The 21,194-nt window shown below is 42.8% G+C and overlaps 1 protein-coding gene across 1 annotated transcript in view; it reads left to right on the forward strand.

Moving 5' to 3' along the window:
- Window positions 1-21,194, forward strand: part of CC2D2B (coiled-coil and C2 domain containing 2B) — a 1,427,481-nt gene that overhangs the window by 507,881 nt on the left and 898,406 nt on the right. The window contains 1 exon segment of the mRNA XM_085622020.1: window positions 5,368-5,465. Coding sequence (XP_085478146.1) covers window positions 5,368-5,465 — 98 coding nt within the window.

Genomic DNA, 21,194 nt, shown 5'->3' on the forward strand with positions numbered 1-21,194 from the left:
ACAGAGAAAGAATTGAGCATGTGGAAAGAAAGTAAGGGTAAATTGGATGAAAATGGTTGTTGGATTGATTTGTCAGAACACCGGCGATGGTTGTTACCTGATGCATATGTGCTTCCAGTGGTCACGATGGCACATGGAATGGCGCATATCAGTGTGAAAGGGATTTGTAAGTTGTTGGCTCCAGTATGGCAGAATGCTGGAATTCCCAAGTGTGCAGAGAATGTGGTCAAAAATTGCATGGTATGTTTGAAATACAATCCTGGTAGGGGAACCCCAACTCCAGCTGCTCATTTTGCGCCTCCAACGTATCCGTTTGAGGTTTTGCAGCTAGATTTCATCCACATGGAAAGGTACAACAATTTGAAATATGTACTTGTTGTTGTCTGCGCTTTTTCAAGGTGGATAGAAGCATATCCCCTAAAAGACAATACTGCCTTACCCACAGCTAAAGCCCTTGTCAAGGAATTTTTCCCTAGGTTTGGAATGCCAAGAATGGTATGGAGTGATAATGGGAGTGAATTTGTGGGACGAGTGATGAAGAATGTATGTGAGGGACTAGGTATAAAGCAGAAATTCCACGCTGCAAATCACCCCCAATCAGCTGGACTAGTAGAGTGTTACAATGGCACTTTGAAACTTAAGTTGGCTAAGATTCAAGCAAGTTCTGGTCTTAAATGGCCTGACGCTCTGCCCTTAGCACTCCTATCAACAAGAATGACTGTGCATTCACGAGTGGGACTTAGTCCCTACGAAATCGTGTTTGGCCGCCCGGCCAATATATGGGGAGTGCCAAGGCCTACAAAATTCAGTGAGATCGAACATCCAGTACTGCTTGATTATTTGTATCAATTGACGGCTAAATTGCGTGTTTTACACCAACAGGTGCATGATACTCTGCCTCAGGTCTCTGAAACTCCAGGACATCCTATCAATCCTGGACCATGGGTGCTGGTCAAAAACTTCAAGAGGACAAAAAATGATGAGCCCCGTTGGACCGGCCCCCATCTCGTCCTTCTTTCCACGAGATCGGCTGTTCGAGTAAAAGGGAAAAAGAAGTGGATACACCGCGTTCACTGCAAGAGGGTCCCTTTGCCACTGCCTTATGACCAGTGGGTCCAGGAAGGGATCGCTGACTCAGAGACTGAGACTGTGCCTCGTTTTCTGCCGTTTAGGGATGCACGAGTAAAAGGAACGCTTTCTGAGAAGGAAAGCGATGACATCTTGCAAGAAACTGTGCCACCGTCAATCCAATTGGACACTACAGAGCCTGAACTCTTGTTTCAAGACCAAACAGTACCTGCAAGAAGTCGCTACAATTTGAGGCCGAGAACTATGGACAAATAAAAATTATTTTTCTTTTATATTTTTTTTTTGAGAAGTGCAGCTCTCTCTTCCATCTGACAAACTTTCTTATTTTTGCTTTTTCGAACCGCCATCCGGGTTCAGCTGCAGGGTCGCGGTGCCAAGACTTTGGGGTACAAGCCGGAGACGTTAGGTCAACGGTCTGGTTGGTCTAGGGCGTTCCCTGGACTGACAGGTGTACTCCTTAGCAGAAGACACTCATCCGCCGCGAACAGCACGATTAGAGGATGGAGTTTTTCGAGATGAAGAGACCCGCTGAGGAAATAAATTTTAAGAGCAGAATATGTAAAGTAATGAATAGCAAACGTTTTGTAATATTATGTCTGTTTGTCCTATTTAGCATGATGATGTTTTCTGTAGGTTATGTATTATTGTCCTTTCAAGTGCCGTTTGCACCCACTATACAGCCCATACCTCCTCCTACTGTTTCCTCACACTCTTTCCACCCTCTGCCTGAACACGAACAAGCTAGACGTTCTGAGTTCGTAAACAATTTGTTTATTCAACTTCTGCACCAGCACCAACTAGTTATGAATACGACAAATTGCTGGGTGTGTGGTTTGATGCCGCATACCATTAATAAAGGTATCCCATATCTAGTGCTGCCGTTTAGCTATAATGGGTCATCATGGGCATTCCAGACTATGTTTCTTTTTGCGCTTGAAACCTACTCCCCGCGACCACCGCGTTCCATTAGACCTAGCACGAACAATAAAGCCTTGATGAGAGGAGTTGCTGATATGAGTAGAGATATCGATGCATATTCATCTATCCCCAAGGATGAGTTGCGAGCTTATGTGGGTTGGAACGCGACGGGGTATAGCATTAGTCTGGGCGAGAAACAGCGTAAAAGTTCATCTCCGATTTGGGTCGTACCCCACATAGGTCGGTTCTGTTTACAAGGTAATGGTCAGAATCCAAGAGCTCAATTGGGGAAGAGTGACTGTGCTGAAACGTACATTTTCCCATCACAGTTTTCCCCTGCGTTTTTGGCTGCCAAGGGTACATACTTTGTTTGTAATGATCGAGCATATACATGGTTGCCCCCTGATTTCTCGGGCACGTGTTGTGTTGCAAATTTGCTACCGCCGACATTTACTGCCGCCTCTGATTATCACAAGACCAGAGTTGTGAGAGGCGTTGTTAGTAAGGAGGATACTGCCGGTCAGGAAGCGGGAGACTTTTTCCTGGGTTTCCGGCCGTTTTGGGGACCAATGGTCAATAGTAGGAACCTGAGAAAACTGACTTGTGTAGTTGAAACCACTGTTAATGTAACGGCTGGTGCCCTTGGTAACTTGACAGCTGAGCTCCAAGCGGATCGCCTCATGACGTTGCAGAACCGTTTGGTTCTAGATGTCATACTTGCAGACCGTGGTGGGGTATGTAAGGTTATCCAATCAAGCTGCTATATTTTCATACCAGATAACGCTCCGACAGTCTATCAGGCCATTTCCAAACTGCACAAGATTTCCGAATCCATTCATGTGAATAAAGGAGACTGGTCGATGATGGGGTGGTTCTGGGAACTGATATCAGCTTGGGGATGGAAGATTCTAATAGTCACTGGGACGATCTTAGCCATTGTTTTCCTGTTCTGTCTATGTACACAGTGTGCTCCTGCAATGTGTAGCCTCTGTGTTGCATCATGTGTAAGGAACCCTGTATCAAGGGACGAGCTAAGCAATAGGATGATGCTGCAGCAACATCTTCATGACTTTATGAATATGGACCTGGACTCAGATTAGTATAAGTATAGTTATTGCCTTTGTAAGGGCAAAAGGAGGGTCTGTGGTACTGTAAATTTCGGAACCATGTTGGTAGCATGGTCCTACCCTGCCGATTTTGGTATCAGCGGACCGCAAATGACTAATGCGGTATGTATGAGTGTTTTCGTCACGTTTCCCCGATGAACTCACCGTGTATGCAATACTACATATTAAACCCTCGGGTTCCATTTTCAAACGGTAACCATTTTGTGGTTGCCCTCACATAGGCTTCGCATTGAGGCCATGCCTAGGCCTAAAGGACACGCAATCTTTCTTTGACTTCTTTGTGACCTGTGCAAACTGACTCCGCTGCCCCAGGTCAGTCCTGCCCGGCCGGTTCCTTTTACTGCGGCCAAATGGGATTAGCATCAGGGCCCAACACATCATAAAGTCGTGCATCCCACACGAACCCTGACTAATCTCTTTCACACCTGACTCTGTTTCCTACTTTATGGCTTGTTTTACGAGGAGGAGGTGTCCGTAATATTGGGGTCTGCTGATATCTGATGAGGGTTCTGAGCCTCGCTGGGTAAATAATTATGTGCTGATCGAGCTGAAATGTGGGATTATCATCATGACTGTGCTCTTTCTTTGAAGCGAAAATATGTGAACGACCACTTGTAAAAAAGGGGCGGTGTTGCCCAGAGCGTAATATTCTGTATATAAGAAAAGACTGGTTTTTGGTTTGGAGCAGTCTCCTGAGAACATACATCGTGTTGTACTTCTCGGATACCTGTGATTGGTCTGCAGCCAATAAATACGATCTTTGACTTCACCTAGAAGACTCTGTGTTTCTGTGGTCTGAAACAGGAAGAACTCGAAGTCTTCGGGTGTGTCCCCTGGCACCGCTGGGTTGGTTCTGAAAAACCCAGTACTTCAACATGCCGATTTCCTCCCCAACCATACCCTTCCCAGGAACTGGCCCAAGCACTGTTAATGACTCTATTTTGTAGGAAGGCCTATGGTCCTCCTGCTTGCCAACAGTGTAATTATCTCAGTTCAATAGGATAGAGAATAGGCCTGAAATTTGACTATGGCTGAGTAGGGAAATATGACAATGTTCAAAGTTACAAAAGGTGTACAGCTATCAGAAAGTGTCAGCAGATATGCACTCCGGATGCATGTTTACCCTAAAATTGATACCTGACTGGTATCGCTAGGTATGATGAAACTATGCAATGGTGCAGATTTTGACCATAAGGCATAATGCAGTGAGCAAAGTACTACAGGCTTACACTATGAATGTTCACTCGCATGATACAGCTACATCAGGTCAGCACCAATCCCTGAGTGGCCCTTTTTTGAGCAGATACGGGGCTGAGATAGATGGTAGTCTCACATGCTGATTTGTAACCAGCCCAGAACCTGTTAATCTAGATGCACATCAGCTCCCTTATCATAAAAGGTGAGCACAAGCTGTTAGCATTCAGTCCATTTACACAGAATTTACTGTGACTGGGACTCCAGTGGTGAGAATCACGCACAGTAAATATCCAGCAAAAAATCAGAGAATCAATTTCCTACACCAATGCATTCTGGGTGTTGTCTTGTTTTGCGTTCATTTACCTAATTAGACTAATACACCTGAAATCACGTCTTTGTAGCTGGAAAATTGAGGACTGGAGATAGTGTTTATAGTGACCCGGAGTGAGGTGGTCACCCTTAAAGCTACTGTTGCTCTGCTTAATATTTTAAGAATTATTTTTATACTTATTACCATTTTCCTCGAATTTGTATTTTCATTAAAACAGTATTAACAAGTGTGTAACATAATATTTGACCAATGCCTTTTCTACTTCAACTGTCTTTTGTTCCTTGGCAACATTTATTTTTTCATTTCAAAGTATTTTATTAATTTTATAAGCAGGTACATTGGCATTTCTGTTACGAGGTTTAGCCAAACTTAGTTGTGTTGTAGTAAAGTACAGGTACTTTGGTATACATGTTTAGCAAAACCCTTCTGTATTGACTTGCTGGGAAATTAGGTAGAGGATGATAGAAAGAGAGAGGATAGGAAAGGAAGAATAAAGAGAAAATCCAAGAAAGGTTCTATAGCGGTGAGCCTAATCTGTCCCTATGGCCCTGTGTCAAAGCTATATCCCACTCGGGGAGGTGGGGGCGAGGTAGTCGGTAATGGCTCTGTTATAAGGTAATATTATTATTGTTAATGAAATGAAAATAATAGTTGATGGGTGAAGGTCCATGATAACTGTTACTTTGTTTGGTTTTCTCCGTACAGCTCGATGAATTAGTTAATGCTGCAAGGAAAATGGAAACTACTTTAAAATCAAGTCAACTCAACAAAAGGGAGCTAGAAGAATGCCAATGTCAAATAAGGTAAACAAATATGTATAACTTGATATAACCTAACCAGACAGGTAGTTAAATGAAAGATGTGATTTGGCTGACCGTAAACTATTGTGAAGAACAAGGACGTTACAAGCCTTGAGCTTTGTACAGCTACATTGTTTCATTAGCCTACAAACATATGCTCAAAATATGACTTTCTGTGACAAAACAAAAGCACACATGTGAGACAAATAGTGACCTTTAAATACCAAGATTCCTCCTTTACTTGAGTTCTAGGTGAGGTGTAAATAAAAACAATCTTTTACCCGAGGCTTCTTTCCATATTCAAACATTTCGATTGTATTTTGCCCATTTGTTTTATTTACTGTAAATAATCCTCACTGTCAGAGGTAGGGCCCTGACCTAAATGAAACCAAACACGAATAACACCATGTTGGATTATGAGGTGGGATCCTGAACTAAATGAAATCAAACATGGTGGGTTCTATGCTCTAAGAAATTGAAGTGCCCTCTTGGAAACTCATGCCTTTGTTGACCCAAACTTACAACTTTAATATGTTTAGTATATCAGTTATCAACCAAGTGACTGATAAATAAACTACTGAGATTGTTCCTAAATGTACACTAAAGTGTCCATATGTGTCATATTATAATTGTTTTAAAGATTTGTTTGTATTGATGTAACTTCTTCATCTGTGTTCAGACTTACATTGCGACCATTTGAGTCCATGTACACATGACCACTTCTAGTGTTTTTATCACACAGAGAACTTGAATGACAGTTTATGGATGTCTGTTGCATCATGTGCTCTGTGGTCCATAGGGTCAAATCCTACCAACCACCCACTGGTCCTGCTGAAAAAGCAGAGGGGTTTGGAGGATGTTCTTGCCTATATACTACAATGTAGTGTTTCACTAAAAGACCCAGCCCTGTGTCTTCTAAACTAGTTGATTTCCCTAAATATACTATGCAATAATCCTGAGACTTCTAATAAGCAAGCCATTTCTTACCTATGGCAGACCATCTTTGAGAACTAAGATGTTCAGGTCATTGTCTAACATTATTGTACTTTTATATTATATCTGCCACAACAGTGGAGAAAATCCCTAAAATTATTCACTAATAGTCATTGCTGGCTCTTTCTTAACAGGATTTTGCTCAAGAATCATAATGTACCTGATTATAATACTTATTTATGCATGTTCTAGTTGTTAAGGCAATTATCAAACATGAATGAGACTAAAGTGAAAACTTAAAGCACGAATATCAACCATTATCATATTGTTACATGTCTATAATGTGAGCAAGGGTAGATGCTTTTTGGGGAGTTGCAGAACTAGTTGTGTAGCCAACTGAATAGTTCTCTCTTTGTTTAATACAATACCACAGATATTACGTGAACATCTATTGACAAAGGTCAGAGGTTGAAGATCTAATAAGCCACTTGTGAATCGAAATACAAAATCAGGCAATTCTAAAAATAAACAGCCTGAAGCAGGGACTAAGAAAACAATATATTATCATAACTATTTATAGTACTGACAGAATGTTTTAACAACATTTTTTTTGCTTAAAAAGAAAAAGAAAATTCCCACATACCTTAGTTGTTTCACACCTATATTGCTTCACACACATATCCATCCGTAGTTCAGGTATGTGTTATGTTCTGAATTTCTATATTGGGTTTCTTTATACAGTTTGCACCGTTATTTCTATTTGTCTTATTGCATCCCATTATTCTTTAGTTCATTATTTCTCTACAGAGTACCCTGTATTGTATTCTGTTATATTGAGACTGTGGGTTTTGATTATTGTGTATTTCACAAGAAATTCTTGTTTTACATTTTTCCTTTTTCACCATGTGTACGATGGAAGCGGTCATGCCTCCTCCAGCATTTCTAGACAGTCCTTGTGAACCATCTGTCAAGTGGGAGGTATGGTTTGATGCTTTTGAAACCTATTTTGGAGCAATTGGTGCTCTAAGATTTGGTGCGGAAAGGAAGAATTGTTTATTACTCCACTTTTTTAGGGTTTGAGGGCAGGTCAATTTTCCAACATTTGCCTGACTTACCGCATGACGATGCTGAGAATGTTGATGAATATCAAGAAACGACGTAAACTTAAAATCAGGTTTGACAAACAACCAAGTCTTATGGTATTAAGACTCAAGTTCTTCAAGAGGAAGCAGACTGATGGAGAAGACGTAGATGCATATGTGTCAGTTTTACGGAGGTTAGCATCTTTATTTATTTATAAAGTTTTATATAGCGCGAACAAGATCCCGAAGTATATCAGAGCGCTTTACAAAGGAAGGAAGCAAGGGCATAAATCTAATATCGACAACAAGTAAGAATACACAACAGGAATAATCGGATAAATCCCGGTCAAATAATCGCATAATTCCCAGACCAAAGAATCAAGGAGAGTAGTACAATAAACGGGTATGTAGCAGGCTACAAAAGGGGGTACACAATGTGGAAAAGAAGAGCATAGATCCAATATCAACATCAAGTAGGAATACACAACAGGAAAACTCGCCTGTTTCCCAGTCAAGTGAATCAAGGAGAGTAATACGTTAAACAGGAATATAACGGGCTACGAAGGGGGACACACAATGCGGTAAAGAAGAGCAGCATCAAATGAAGGTACAACGGTTGTAGGAACAATGATTTCGAGCAAGTGATCCTAGCCCAAGTTAAGGTAAAAATGTGTTCATTAGCAATCTTTAGGCTTCCAGTTTGAAAGCAGTCGTTGAAGAGATTCTGCGTACTTCCAGTAGAAGAAAGTTCCATATCCTTAGGGCAGCGCCGGAGAAGGCTCGGAGACGGTTCTCTTTTTGCTAAGGATGAGTGGTTTCAGGAGGAGAGTCATAGCGCTTCTTGAGGCTCTCCCACCGCAGGATAATTCAAGCTTTTGCGCTAGGTACCTGAGAATTTTGAAATGCAGGGCTTTGTGCGCCAGAACGGCAATCTTTAACTGAATTCGAGCTTCGCAGGGCAACCATTTAAGAGATTTTAGGATGGGGAAAAATGTGCTCATTGCATTTGGTACCTGTGACCAGTCTGGCTGCAGCGTTCAGTGATGGGAAGGCCACAGAGCATAGCGTTGCCGTAGTTCAGCCTCGGCAGAACCAGTGCTTGTACCACTTGCTTGAAGTCCTTTTGTTTGCATATTTGAAAATTTTACTGATCAACCTATTAGAGACCAGTTTGTTTGTCAATGCAATTCTCATTGAAAGAATTGGATGACAAGCCTTGTTAGACTGTCAATGTGGTGGAGGGGGCAAGTAAGTTCAAACAAAAGCTTTTTCGAAATAGCATTTCCACAAGTACCAAGAATATGGTTTACAATAGTAGCCCCAATAGTATGTGTTTCCGATGTGGTAGTGCCCCACACCCCAAAGGGGGTAGATGTCCTGCGGAAAAAGTCACATGCATTTTTGCAAAAAGGTGGGGCATTTTGCAAGAAGTTTGCCTTAAAAGAAAATCTCAAAAGAAAACCATTGCGGGTCTGGTAGAGTATGAAGAGGAGTCTGACAAGGAAGTTATTTCTGTGATCAGAGATGAGCACATTTCCTCTGCATTTGTGGAATGAACCAGTTGTGGGAGATACCTCTCGCTGTGTTGATCCTATTGCGAAGGGGAGGGGGTGAAATGGAAGGAGAATTTTCCTTCTGTTTTTGGTGATACACTTGGTAAGATTAGTGGATTTCAACATAAGATTATAGTGAAGGAAGGTGCTGTCCCTGTTAAGCACAAACTTAGAGGAGTTCCATACAGTGTGAGGGAAGATCTTAACAAAGAACTCATGAGTTTGTGTGACAAGGGTATTATAGAACTCACTGAGTCATTTTTGTGGTTGTCACCCTTATTTGCTCATAAAAGGTGTGGGCAATTGCATGTGTCTGTAGACTTGAGGTTGCTCAATAGAGAAATTTGGGTCAACTCACACCCATTGCCCAAACCCAGTGACTTATTTGCATATGTCAAAGGTGCTCAAGTATTCTCCAAACTTGATTTGGCCAGTGTCTATCACCAGATAGTGTTACATACTGACTCAAGCCCCCTTACTGCTTTTGTCCCTCCCCTCGGGATGTTTCAATATCGTCGGATGCCTTTTGGTTTGGCATCTGCTGCATATGTAATTCAAAGGGTGATGTAGACTCTGTTGAGTGGTGTTGAAGGTGTATTGTTGTTAATTCATGCCAAAGATACCCAATCACATGATGTTGGCCTTCAAAAAGTGCTCAGAATATTTGAGAACCATGGAGTGGTTCTCTGCAATGAGAAGTGCAGATTTTTGTGTAGAGAAATAGAATATCTTGGCCATTTGATATCACAGGAAGGAATAAGACCTAGACAGTGTGTTATCAAAGCTATTATTAATGCTTCTAACCCAAAGGACAAAACTGGTGTCAAATCCTTGCTTGGTCTGTGTGAATATTACTTGAGGTTTATTCCAAATTTTGCCACCATTGTCCGTCCCACCAGCAACTTACTCAAGAAGAGGATCACATGTGCGCAGTCTGAAGAATGTGATGCTGCTTTTGAAATGGTCAAATCCAGTTTGAGTAACAGGGAGGCTCTTAAACCTTTTGATCCAGACTTACCATGTTGTATCACTGTTGATGCGAGCCAGGTGGGATTGGGAGCTATTCTTACACAAGGTGTGGTGAGAAAGAGAATACTGTGGCATTTGCGTCAAGGGGGCTTAGGAGCGCTGAGCTCCAGTACTCGGTTATCGAGAAGGAATTCATGGCTTGTCTTTGGGTGATAGAGAAGTATCGTCCATATGTTTGGAGAAAGCGTTTCAAACTGCTTACTGATCACAAGCCTTTAGTTCCCATTCTTGGTTCTAGGACCAGCAAGTGTTGTACTCCTAGGATTACGAGGGTGGTTAGCAGGTTGTTGCAAAACCAGTTTGATGTGTTCCACATTTCAGGTGGGAAAAATGGAAGGGCTGACTTTCTTTACCGTTTTCCACAGAGAAAAGATGAGAGCAAAGAGATAGATTTCAAGGAGTTGTGTGATGAGGATGCTGAAGACTGTTTTGTAGCTGCTGTGGACATACCTGAACTTAACCTAGGTTCTGAGAAAGACTGGATGAGGGCTTTGAGGGAAGTTACCCTTCTGCAACACATGTGTGAGCTAGTCAGGGAAGGCTGGCCTAGGGAGAAGGTGTTGTCTCTTCTTTTTCAACCACATTGCAAGGTCGAGTGTGAAATTTCTCTGGAGGATGGTATGTTACTACACTCTGATAAACTCATTACTCCACATTCAGTCAGACAAATGATCATCAGGAAAGCTCATGAGGGGCATTTGAGAGCGACAAGAAGCATCTCATCCGAGAAGCTTTTTGGTGGCCTAGTATGGATGTGAGATTAATAAAATGGTACAGAATTGTTGTGTATGTGGAGCTGCAGAAAAGAGTTTTAAGTTGGTGACGCTTCTCAAATTACCCACTGAGTGCCCGTCTGGTTCATGTGTCAAGTTAGGGATTGACGTGATGGGCCCTTTTGAGTCTCTGCCTGGTGGGTGCAGATATATTTTAGTTCACATGGACTATGCATCTAAATAGCCAGAAATTTAGATGATCAGGGATGCCAATGCTGCGAGTGTAGTTGTGTTTTTGAGGGAGGTTTGTATGAGAGAAGGGTTTCCTGAGGTCCTGTTCTCAGACAATAGAGCTCAGTTTATAAGCAATGAGTTGGCAACATTTCTGATTTCATGTGGGGTAAAGCACTTGAAGAGTTGTTTATTTCACCCACAAACAAATTGACTTGTGGAAAGGATGAATTGTGTGGTTGGGAGTGCATACAATGGGCATTGTCTGGGAACCATGATGTTGTCAAGTCTTTGGACAGCATGTTGTGGTTTTATAGAACGACACCACACTCTGTCACCAAAGTTTCACCTTTTAATCTTTTAAGAGGAAGGAAAGCAAACCCTAGTTTCCGACCTGGATGGATAAGTAGATGGCTCAAATCAGAATCTAAGGTGGAGAGACTTATGGACATTGTGAAGGAAAATATGTTTGGTATGATAGGAAGAAAGGAGCTAATATTGCTCCTCTGGAAGTGGAGGATTTTGTTTGTACCAAGCCTCCTGCTCATGTCAAGAAAGGGAGAAGTATATACAGTGCATCTACTAGGGTTGTGAAGATTGGTTGTAATGCTGTTCAGGTGGAAGGGGGACATTGGTGGAATCTTGCCTAAATTGTCAAGACAAGAACCAAAGATGATGGAGATGTTGTCAAGGACACCAGTGGCAGTTCACCTAGTTATAGTGAGGGTGGCCAGATGTCTGACTCACCCAGGATGGAAAAGCTTAAGAGAAGCTCTAGTTTTATAGTCACTCCTAAGAAGTTCCGTGAGTGATCATTTTTTGTAATGTTCCTTTGTCTTGTGGTTTCATTTGTTTTTGTTTTGTTATTTTGTTTTTTTGTTTTGCAGAAGAAGGGAAGATATGTAGTACTGGTAGAATGTTGTGTAATTATGATCCTATCACCCTCTCTTTTGGTTCTAATGCTGTCATAAAAGGAGTTGTATTCTAAGAATGTGTAGATTCAAGTGGGAATCGGTTAACGGGTTAGTTATTGCTGGATTGAGTGCTGAATGGACCTGCCAACCGTGTAGCCTCTACCAATAAACTACTGTACTTACCTTGGCTCTGGCATCTTCACTACACTATCAGTATTTCATCTTCCCGTTCTAACAGTGGGGCGAGGATACCAGTTGGACCTGAGATCTGATTACTGTTGTTAAGAGCATTTTCTCGCTGTGGACTTTTCATTCATTTTGCATAATGTAGTCTGTACTTTGTTTTCATTTGATGCAATCTTTTTCATAGTTATCATGTACCTGTAGGGTAAACTGTCATCCATTCTATTAGATGATGCTTTGTTGCAGTCTGGGAAATCTACCTAAACATTGGCTATACATTTATTTTCTTTCAAAGCATTTTCACATCTACATAACTACCTATTGTCTACCGACTTTAATGTTAAAATTGTAAAAACACATCTATTGACAAAATCTTTTTTTGTACTCTCCTCCACTTTAAAGCAGTAATTCCATCCTCCATCCTTGTGAATAAGAAAGCATGTAAACATCTTCCATCAGTCGTACAAAGTAAGATCTGATAGTAACATCTGAGTATAAGAAAGTTAAACACTTATGTCTATGATATTATTTATTAATGGTTTTGAAATATATAGTTATCAAAGTTGTGTTGGGAAGGAAGTTATAGAAACAGTGGATCATGCTGTCTCATTTAAAGAACTTTGGTAGTGATTTTGAGTTAAGAAGTATTAAACCCAGTACCAAATGTTTGCTACATAAAACAGTTTTCAACCCTGATGGCAGGAGATAGTGGCAGAAGAGCCTTTGCACACTCTTCAAAGCTGGCTTGGAAGTTCTTGCAGGACCACCACTCATCTCTCACAGATTTTTGCTTTGACTATTGTGATTACTCTGCTTTTTTTCTGTATCTGCCACTTGCAAATCGTATGCATACTGCGTACCATGTATGTGCTCAGCGTTTAAACCTGCTGCATCATTGTATCTATCGTGGAGATAGCTGCTGGCTTTCTACCTGCCTGTCTCCTTAAGAATGCCAGCCACTTCCCAGCTAAAATGCCACTAGCATTCCCTACAGAACAAGGATAAGGTATTGGGGTTTGTTTATCAAGTAGCATGATACAAGATTGATAAGAAAACCGGAGGTATTCTGGAGGTATTTTGGGCAATCTATGTAATCCTGGTGGAAAGTGTGGGGTACACCCTGGAAAAAAGTGGGATTCTGACAAATATGGGATGACTGAGAAGAACTGTTTGAGAAACTGTAAGCAGAGCATCCCTTCCACATGCCCCTCCCTAATAGGCCAAACATAAAGACGGGCTAAATGACTGAGTAGAGCAATGGGGTGTGTTTTAAGCTGATTCATAATCTGAGTAAACAACGCCTTCCACGCTAGCCCCACAAACCGTCTTTTCCTCCTGTATGCCCTACTCTTTTACTATTCTAGGCCAGTCCATATAGTACAAGTAGGTATCTCTAATAGACTGCCCTACTTACCTTACAAGGAAACAATTGTCTGTGAGAACTAAAGACCCCATGGTCCTGTAGGGTGGCAATATTTTCATGAAGCAACCCTAGCCATTCATCCACAGAAGAGACAAAATGAAAACCGAAAAAAATCTCCCCATGGCTAAGACAACATCCATTACCATTTTTTTAAAAATAAACCATTTTTTATTGTTTTCATTATAACACTCCATACAATCCTTTACAATTTCAGCTTCAGTAGATGAAAATACATTGTTAGATTTACACTTGTTGTCCACGGGCTCGTTGTCAATCTCCCTCCAACCCATGGTATATCCACCACTTGCGCCCAAATCCTGGAGTGTTTCTAGGGCACCTTCAAGCTTGACATATTGGCTTGATATATCGGCTGTTCCAATTTACCATACCAATCCACCCCCACCCACAGTCCGCCATGGTGGGGGGGGGGTGAGGGAACCTCCATCTGGGAGCAATATTGTGTTTGGCAACCACTGTGGCCACTCCCACCATTATTGGTTCACACCAAGGTATTCTAGTATGCCAAGTAGTTCCACCATCCGGGTCAGGTCAGTTGGCTGTTTCAGGACTTGGGACAGTGTCTTTTTGACTCTTTGCCAGAAGCCAATTATTTGGGGTCATGCCCATACCATGTGAAGTACATGTACGTCTGCGTGAACAAATCAAAAGCAAGTAGTTTGGGGAATATTCGCCGCATGTGAAAGATGCCAGAGTGTGAAATAAGTGGTATACAAATAGTTTAATTGGATTAGTTTCAATCTGGCAAAGATGGTTACTTTTCGGGGAGCCTTCTGGCAATCATGCCAGTCTATGTTGTCAAGGGATAAGACCCATTCCTCACTTTTCCGTTTGAGAGCACTTCAGGAGTATTAATTACTAGTGTGTGATATGTATGGGAAATTGGTCCCTTTCCCAGTTGGTCCATAAGAACTTTGGCTACAATAGGGCTGTATTCAGGTAGCTCAGTAATTCTGCTCAAGTGACAGGATAGGGTGTGGCTGAGCTGTAGGTGGAATTACATATGTGACAAGGAGAACTGCATTTGAAGGTCTTGGAATGAGCACATATGCCCTCCCCCTTCTAAATATCCCCATGGATGTAATTCTAATTCTGTTTCATTTCTCAAATCCCTCAAGTTGAGCAGTGTGGTGTAGCCATCGTCCCTCCCACAGTGAGGTGAGTTGATTAAATGTCTTGTCCCAAACCCTTAAGCACAGGGCTAAATGCCAGATCTTGAGGACCACCTCTGTCATGTCAGAGAAGTGACAAGAGATGGGGTTGCCATTAAGCAGCCCCAGGATATACTCCAGGCCTAAGCGGGAGAGCTCTATTTAATACATCGGATCATTGTTCCCTCCCGCCAGCCACTCAATAATTAGCTGCACCTGGGACACCTAGCAAAACAGTTGGGTGTCTGTCATCCCCAGCCCTCCATTGTATGCTGACTGCTGGCATTCATCTAGGGCTATGTGGGGTGACCGACTCACCCATAGAAAGCTGTGAATTGTGGTGTTGAGTTTCCGGAACCAGTGATTCAGGATCTCTAATGGAAAATGTTGGAGAGTTTATAGAAGTGTGGGAGTATCATAATTTTAAATAGCACCATGGGATGAGTTGGAGGTCCCGTTTCATTTTGGTGTTATGCTAGTGGAAACACACATGTCTTTAGTTTCTTCCGAAACACTGCGTGCAAATCGCATCCTCTCAGATAAAGTGGCAGACGATGCCACAATTTGGGTCAAAGGTATGCAAAAGACTGACCGCCCTGATGTGATTTCCTGATCCTAGGAATTATGGCTAGACCTTGGTGGCTTGAACGCAGGGCGCGGTTGGGAGCATATTTTGATACCAAAGATCTTAAGTACAGAGGCTCTGTATTAGCAAGGCACTTGTGCATATACCATAAGGTCTTAAATTGGACCCGCTGCTCAATGAGCAGCCAGTGCAAGCGGGTCCAATTCAAGACCTTATGCTATATGCGTCCACCTAAGCATGAGTTCACAGCATACAAGCTGCCACATTTTGAATAATTTAAAGCCATTTAGGAAGGAATTTAGCCATACCCAGGTAAAGAACTTTACCTTAATCCATTATGGATATCACTAAGGTCTGAATTACTGTTCGTTGGGCAGCAGCCAGTAGACAAGCCTGTGGCTGCTACTTTATTTATCTGGAGACTCATGGATCGTTTATCATCAATCCATAGTCTCAGACTTTTGACCACCTGCATTGGAGAGGGGGTCGAGCCCAAAGTAGGAGGCCAGAGATTGGGACACCATTGATGGGGATGGGCTTTCAACAAGACCTCTGTTTTGTCCCCATTGAGCTTGAGCGAATTGTTGTTCATAGTTGATGATGTCCTAGTTGAGATTTTCCATGGGGTGAGGTTGATTAGTGCTGAGGGTGTTGATCCAGTCTACTTCTGAACTTTTGCACCAGCTGCGGCTTGGCAAACTGATGCTGATGGGTGTGTTGTCTTGAGGTGTGTTGATTTGGTAGTAGATGTTGGCGTGGTCTGTCCATGTGATCCTCAAAGTGGCACTGTATTTGATGCTGTTGCTGGGGGTTAAGATGGTGTCCAGTGTGTGTCTGTACTGTGTGTTGGTTCTGTGATGAATTGGGTAAATCCAATGTTGTTCAGGCTTTCAAGGAGTGCTGTGGAGCAGGGGTGGGCAATGTCTTCCAGGTGGAAGTTGAGGTCGTCGAGGAGTATGTTGGCACAGGAGTTGATGGTGAGGGAGACGATGAAGTCAGTGTTGAGGCTGGTGAAGGTAGCTCTTGGTCTGGGTGATCGGTAGGTGAGAGTTCTATTCAGGGGGACGTTCTCAGAATTTGAAGCCTGAAGTGCAGCTGTTCAATGATTGAAGCAGCGATCTCTGTGGATGTTGAGCATTTGTTGACAGTCCTTGCTGACAATTGCTTGTCCTCCTCCAGCCTTCTTGTGGCAGTCCTGTTGTTTGAAATCTTGTAGCCCACTGGGATTGCCGCTGTGATGTTGGGTACTGATGTGGAGTTGAGCCAGGTTTCCATGAGGAAGAGGAGGTCTGGTGCATTGCGTGTTTTCTGAGGGATCGTGTGTTGAGCAGCATGCATGTGAGTGAGTTTTAATGTGTGGGATTGTTATGGAGTGTGGTGTTAGTTGGGGGTGTTTCTGGCATTGCTGGTGCTTGTGTTGGGTATGTGGGTAGGTGACTGCAGGAAAACTGGCAGTGGGTGCAGGTGAAGGCTCCTACCTTGGTGTGTGGTGCAGCGTGGCAGCAGCGGGAGGAGTGGTGTTAAGGGTTGAGTGGCCAGAGGAGAGCAGCAGAGTACCACTGGGGGTTGAACAGATCTGAGTTTCTGGCGCAGGGGGCGCATTCGAGGCATGGATGGATGCAGATGGACTTGCAGTTGGCGCGTTTTCACCCATCAACACAACAAAAAGAATGATTATTGTAAAGAGAACAACATTGCAGGATTTTAAATTTAATCATAAGAGGTGCTTTTGCAACACACATCCTAAACTCAGCAATTTAGAAGTACTCTTATGTGTGATAATAAATTAAAAGGAGGCTCTGAAATTAAATATCTGCCTATTATCACAAAAGTTGGACAAGCAGGGAAGCCTAATTGATTACTGATTTCACATTTTAAAATTCAGTCACCAGATTTATATCTCTGTCTCTCTTTCTTGCTCTCTCTTTCCTGTTTTACAGCAAAGGTTACTGTTTTGTCTTTTATTCTTGGTCCACGACCAGTGGGGTTACTTAAAATGAGGTGGCCCCCCTGCAAAGTGTGAAGAGGAGCTCCTGAGCCTTCCATTTGTTACAGATATTAATTGACCTTGAGTGGAATGGGTATCCCTTTAAAGCAGGGGTCCCCCCTGTGCCACAGGGGCTGCTGGGGCTTGTGCTACGCTCCTGCAATGAGGAAAAACCAACTCAAACATAGCAGACCCAACTCAGGGCCCTCTGACCTAACTAGAAGAAGCTACACCGCTGAGAACCTGGGGAAATGTGCGGGAAGTGAATATCTTCCCGCAAGGACACTGATGGTCACAGTGTGGGTCTGGGCTACACAGTCCTGAAATACTTCTAGCTATCTAATTGAACACCATGCCTTTATTTGAGGAATCCAATTCATCACGATTCAAGAAGCAGGGACCGTTGTAGCCCTGCACGCTCAATTCTTCGTTAAATATAACCCTTGTTTATGCTCTTAATCCATCAATGATAATGCATGAAACCATTAAGAGTTGAAACGCCGTTAATGCAACAGAAAAGTAGATTTTTTTGTGTACTTTAATCTTGTACGACACATATATTTCTTTTTGTACCTTTGATTGGTCTATTGTCTCCTTTTTTATATACACTTTTCTTTTATATACTCTTTTCTGAAATGTATTTTCAGCTGCACTGTGAGAGCACTGAAACAATAAGCACGTTTTAATTAAAGAACATGTTGTTGGAATTTCGTGGAACGGTTTTTTAGAGCATGATTAAATAATACATTCATTGCAATAACCAGGCAATAATAGTCATTTGTAAATAATGTAAAGTACTTGAATGTACCACAGAGAACTCTTTTTCTTTATTTTCGGTTGACATTGGTGATTTAGCCCTACATGAGTCACTAGACTAAACTTCCTGCACATTCTTAGCTGCCATGAATTTCCAGGGATTGAGGCTGTCTGCCTTAGAAAATGTAGGGGGATATTCTCAAGAACGTGTATTAATTATCGCAAAATTAGCTTAAAGCAACTATTCATATCGTATTTTATTGCGGGAAAATAACACTGCGCTAACATTGTATTCTCAACCCAGGGGCACCATGCGATAGTCACACGATAACACGTCAAATGACCGCGCTCAAACTAACTCAACGCCGGAAAAACACTAAACAAGAACGCGGAAAAAGTTGTGATGTGGCCAATCGCGATTAAAAAATCAGCGATAACCAGCGACAGACCTGCAATTCCCACGCGCCATGTGGGAAAATTCACTATAAAAGCAGAACAAAAAAAAATGCAAAAAACCCCAAAAAACTGCGTAGCACCATGGATGCACCCGGACCGAGTGCAGAGGACAACACGAACCCCACAAGCCCCACAGACGACCAGCAAGGAACATCGGGGTCGGGGAAGAGGAAGACACGGTTAAGTCCGCAGGAAAACAGGATCATCGTTACAGAGGTGATAGAACACTACCAACAGCTGTTCGTCACCTTCAACGTGTCATTGGCAACAAAGACGCAAATATGGCAGACCATCTTGGACCATGTCAATGCAGTTGCAGCGTTGAGGAGGACAATAGAAGAGGTCAAGAGGCACTGGAATGATGTGAAGGGCAAAACTGTGAAGAATCTCAATGCCAGCATGAAAGCAGCAACGCTCATTGGAGGTGGGTGTCCAGCGGCACACCAGGAGTTAGATGACATTGAGAAAATGGTGGCCACAGTCATCAGTCGGGATACGGTGCCATGAGTTGGGGATCTGGACACTGCCCAACATGACCTGACACAACATCAACAGGGTGAGTACCGACCAGGGACTGGGGGGACGGGGGAAGATGGGCACAATGGCACACATGCACAATTCACTAGAGCACACTGCAGACCCACTGCAATCCCACAATGAGTCCCTGCTCCCCGTGGCACACTGCAGCACACATACAAACACCAAGTAGGCCCCCGTACCCCATGTTCCCAAAAGGGTCCCACCCCACACATCACCAATCTCAACACTAACACATGCACACATGCGAAACCCAGCAAAGATGCGTATTTGTGAGCCACACTGACAATGCAAGTGACACTACATGACGATTAGCATGGCTGCAGGCCTATCATCATGACACCGTGCACGCCACAACAGTGAGGTGGCTGAGTGTGGACCACATGCATTAAGGAGCAGGTCACACTCTGACACATCCACATGCACAAACAACCTCTGACGGCCACAACACATCTGCAGACAAACCATGCCCAAGAGTCACAACTCAAACAAGAGCCCAATTCACCCAAGTCCGCTACATCTCATCACTGTAGAAGCACAGAAGTCAAAGGCACACCGCCTGAAAGGGATAAGGGGCCGCCAAATCAGAGCTACAGGGGTGACTCACCCACAATGCAACACACACACACATGAGAATAAGAGCACCTCAACATTGACAACAATGTGGTACAAACTGCGACACTTTCACAACAGAACACAGCGGAGTGATCTACCTGCTATTGATTTACCTGTTAAATTGACTAAATCCGTCTTAACTGCTCAAAAAAACAGGTATCAGCTACGCTCACAGATAGAAAGTGAGTTGCAGCCTGCTAGTTCTGGTGGGGCCAGTACAGTAATCCCGACTACACCACGGCATAAGAAAAAGAGAGAAAAGGGTAGTAAGACGGGAGAGGTAAAAAAGCGTCAGGCTTCGGAAGGCCGTGCTCCCATATTTAAGTCAACTCCATCCCTGAAATCTTTCTTTAATATAATGGAGCAAGTAACTGCCTCCAAGAATAAAGGAGCTCTGCCTGCTGCATCCTCCAGCATCTTTGACGCATTTAATGCATTTAGTGCCTCTAGCACCTTTAATACTAAAAGTACCTGCTCTAAAGGGGTTGATAATCAGATAACTCTCGATATTGTTCACCCTCAAATACTGATTGAGAACAGGTTTTCCCCCTTAATGCCCGAACCTGAGGCTGTATTGGAGCTGGCCCAGACTACCTCGCCTGCTGAAATCGTTTCTGATCCTCAAATCCCCTTAAAATCAGGCAGCCAGCTATTGCCAAGATCTCAAAATAAAATCGTTGAGATGGATACTTTGGGGTGCTGCTCAGGGGGTTCAGATGGCGGAAGCAGCCAGCTCGAGCAACTTTTTCAATCCCTTCGTGGAGATATATTTTCTAAATTTGAAATGTCTGAGTTTAATCAGAAGGAGATAAATGAGAAATGTACAAGTCTGGAGCAGAAGCTAGACGATATTAGTAACCGAACAGAGGTGTTGGAAGTTGAGGTCGCTACCTTATCTGAAGTTACCCAAGACCATTCTAAAGATATAGTGGAATTAAAGGCTCAGAATAGACTGCTGCAAATGGACATTGAGCGATTAGAGTTGCATGCCAGAAGAAACAATCTCAAATTTTTGAATGTACCTGAAGGGGCGAAAAATGGTGACGTTAAGACTCTGATCTGTAAGCTCCTTAGAGATGGAGTACTAAGAGATAAACCTGAGATTGACCTGGAAAAGGAAATTCAGAGAGCATATAGGGATCCTTTTAGGCAGCATCCCAATAGGAAAGCCCCAAGGAAAATCTTGGTTAATTTCCAAACATATGCAGTTAAGGAGCTGATATTAGGTCGAGCATTAATTGATAAATCCCTACAGATAGACACCACAAAATATCTTATTCGTTCAGACATAGGCCGGGCGACGGCACAGAGGCAGTGGGAGCTAGGTTCCAGAATGCCTGATCTGAGAAGTTCGGGTGGGCAGGTACAGATGAAATTCCCAGCGGCTCTACGGGTCGTTTGGAGAAATAAAACGTATAATTTTACATCTCCGCAGGAAGTAGACACATTTCTGTCTGATATTAGGAAGACTCCATATTAAAAGATTAATTGAGAGAAGCAAGAGATGTGATTGCCTCCTCTTCCTCTTCCCCCCTTTCTCTCTTCTTTCTTCCCTTTAATTTTAC

The sequence above is a fragment of the Triturus cristatus genome, chromosome 1_2 (assembly GCF_964204655.1).
Source record: "Triturus cristatus chromosome 1_2, aTriCri1.1, whole genome shotgun sequence".
Taxonomy (NCBI): Eukaryota; Metazoa; Chordata; class Amphibia; order Caudata; family Salamandridae; genus Triturus; species Triturus cristatus.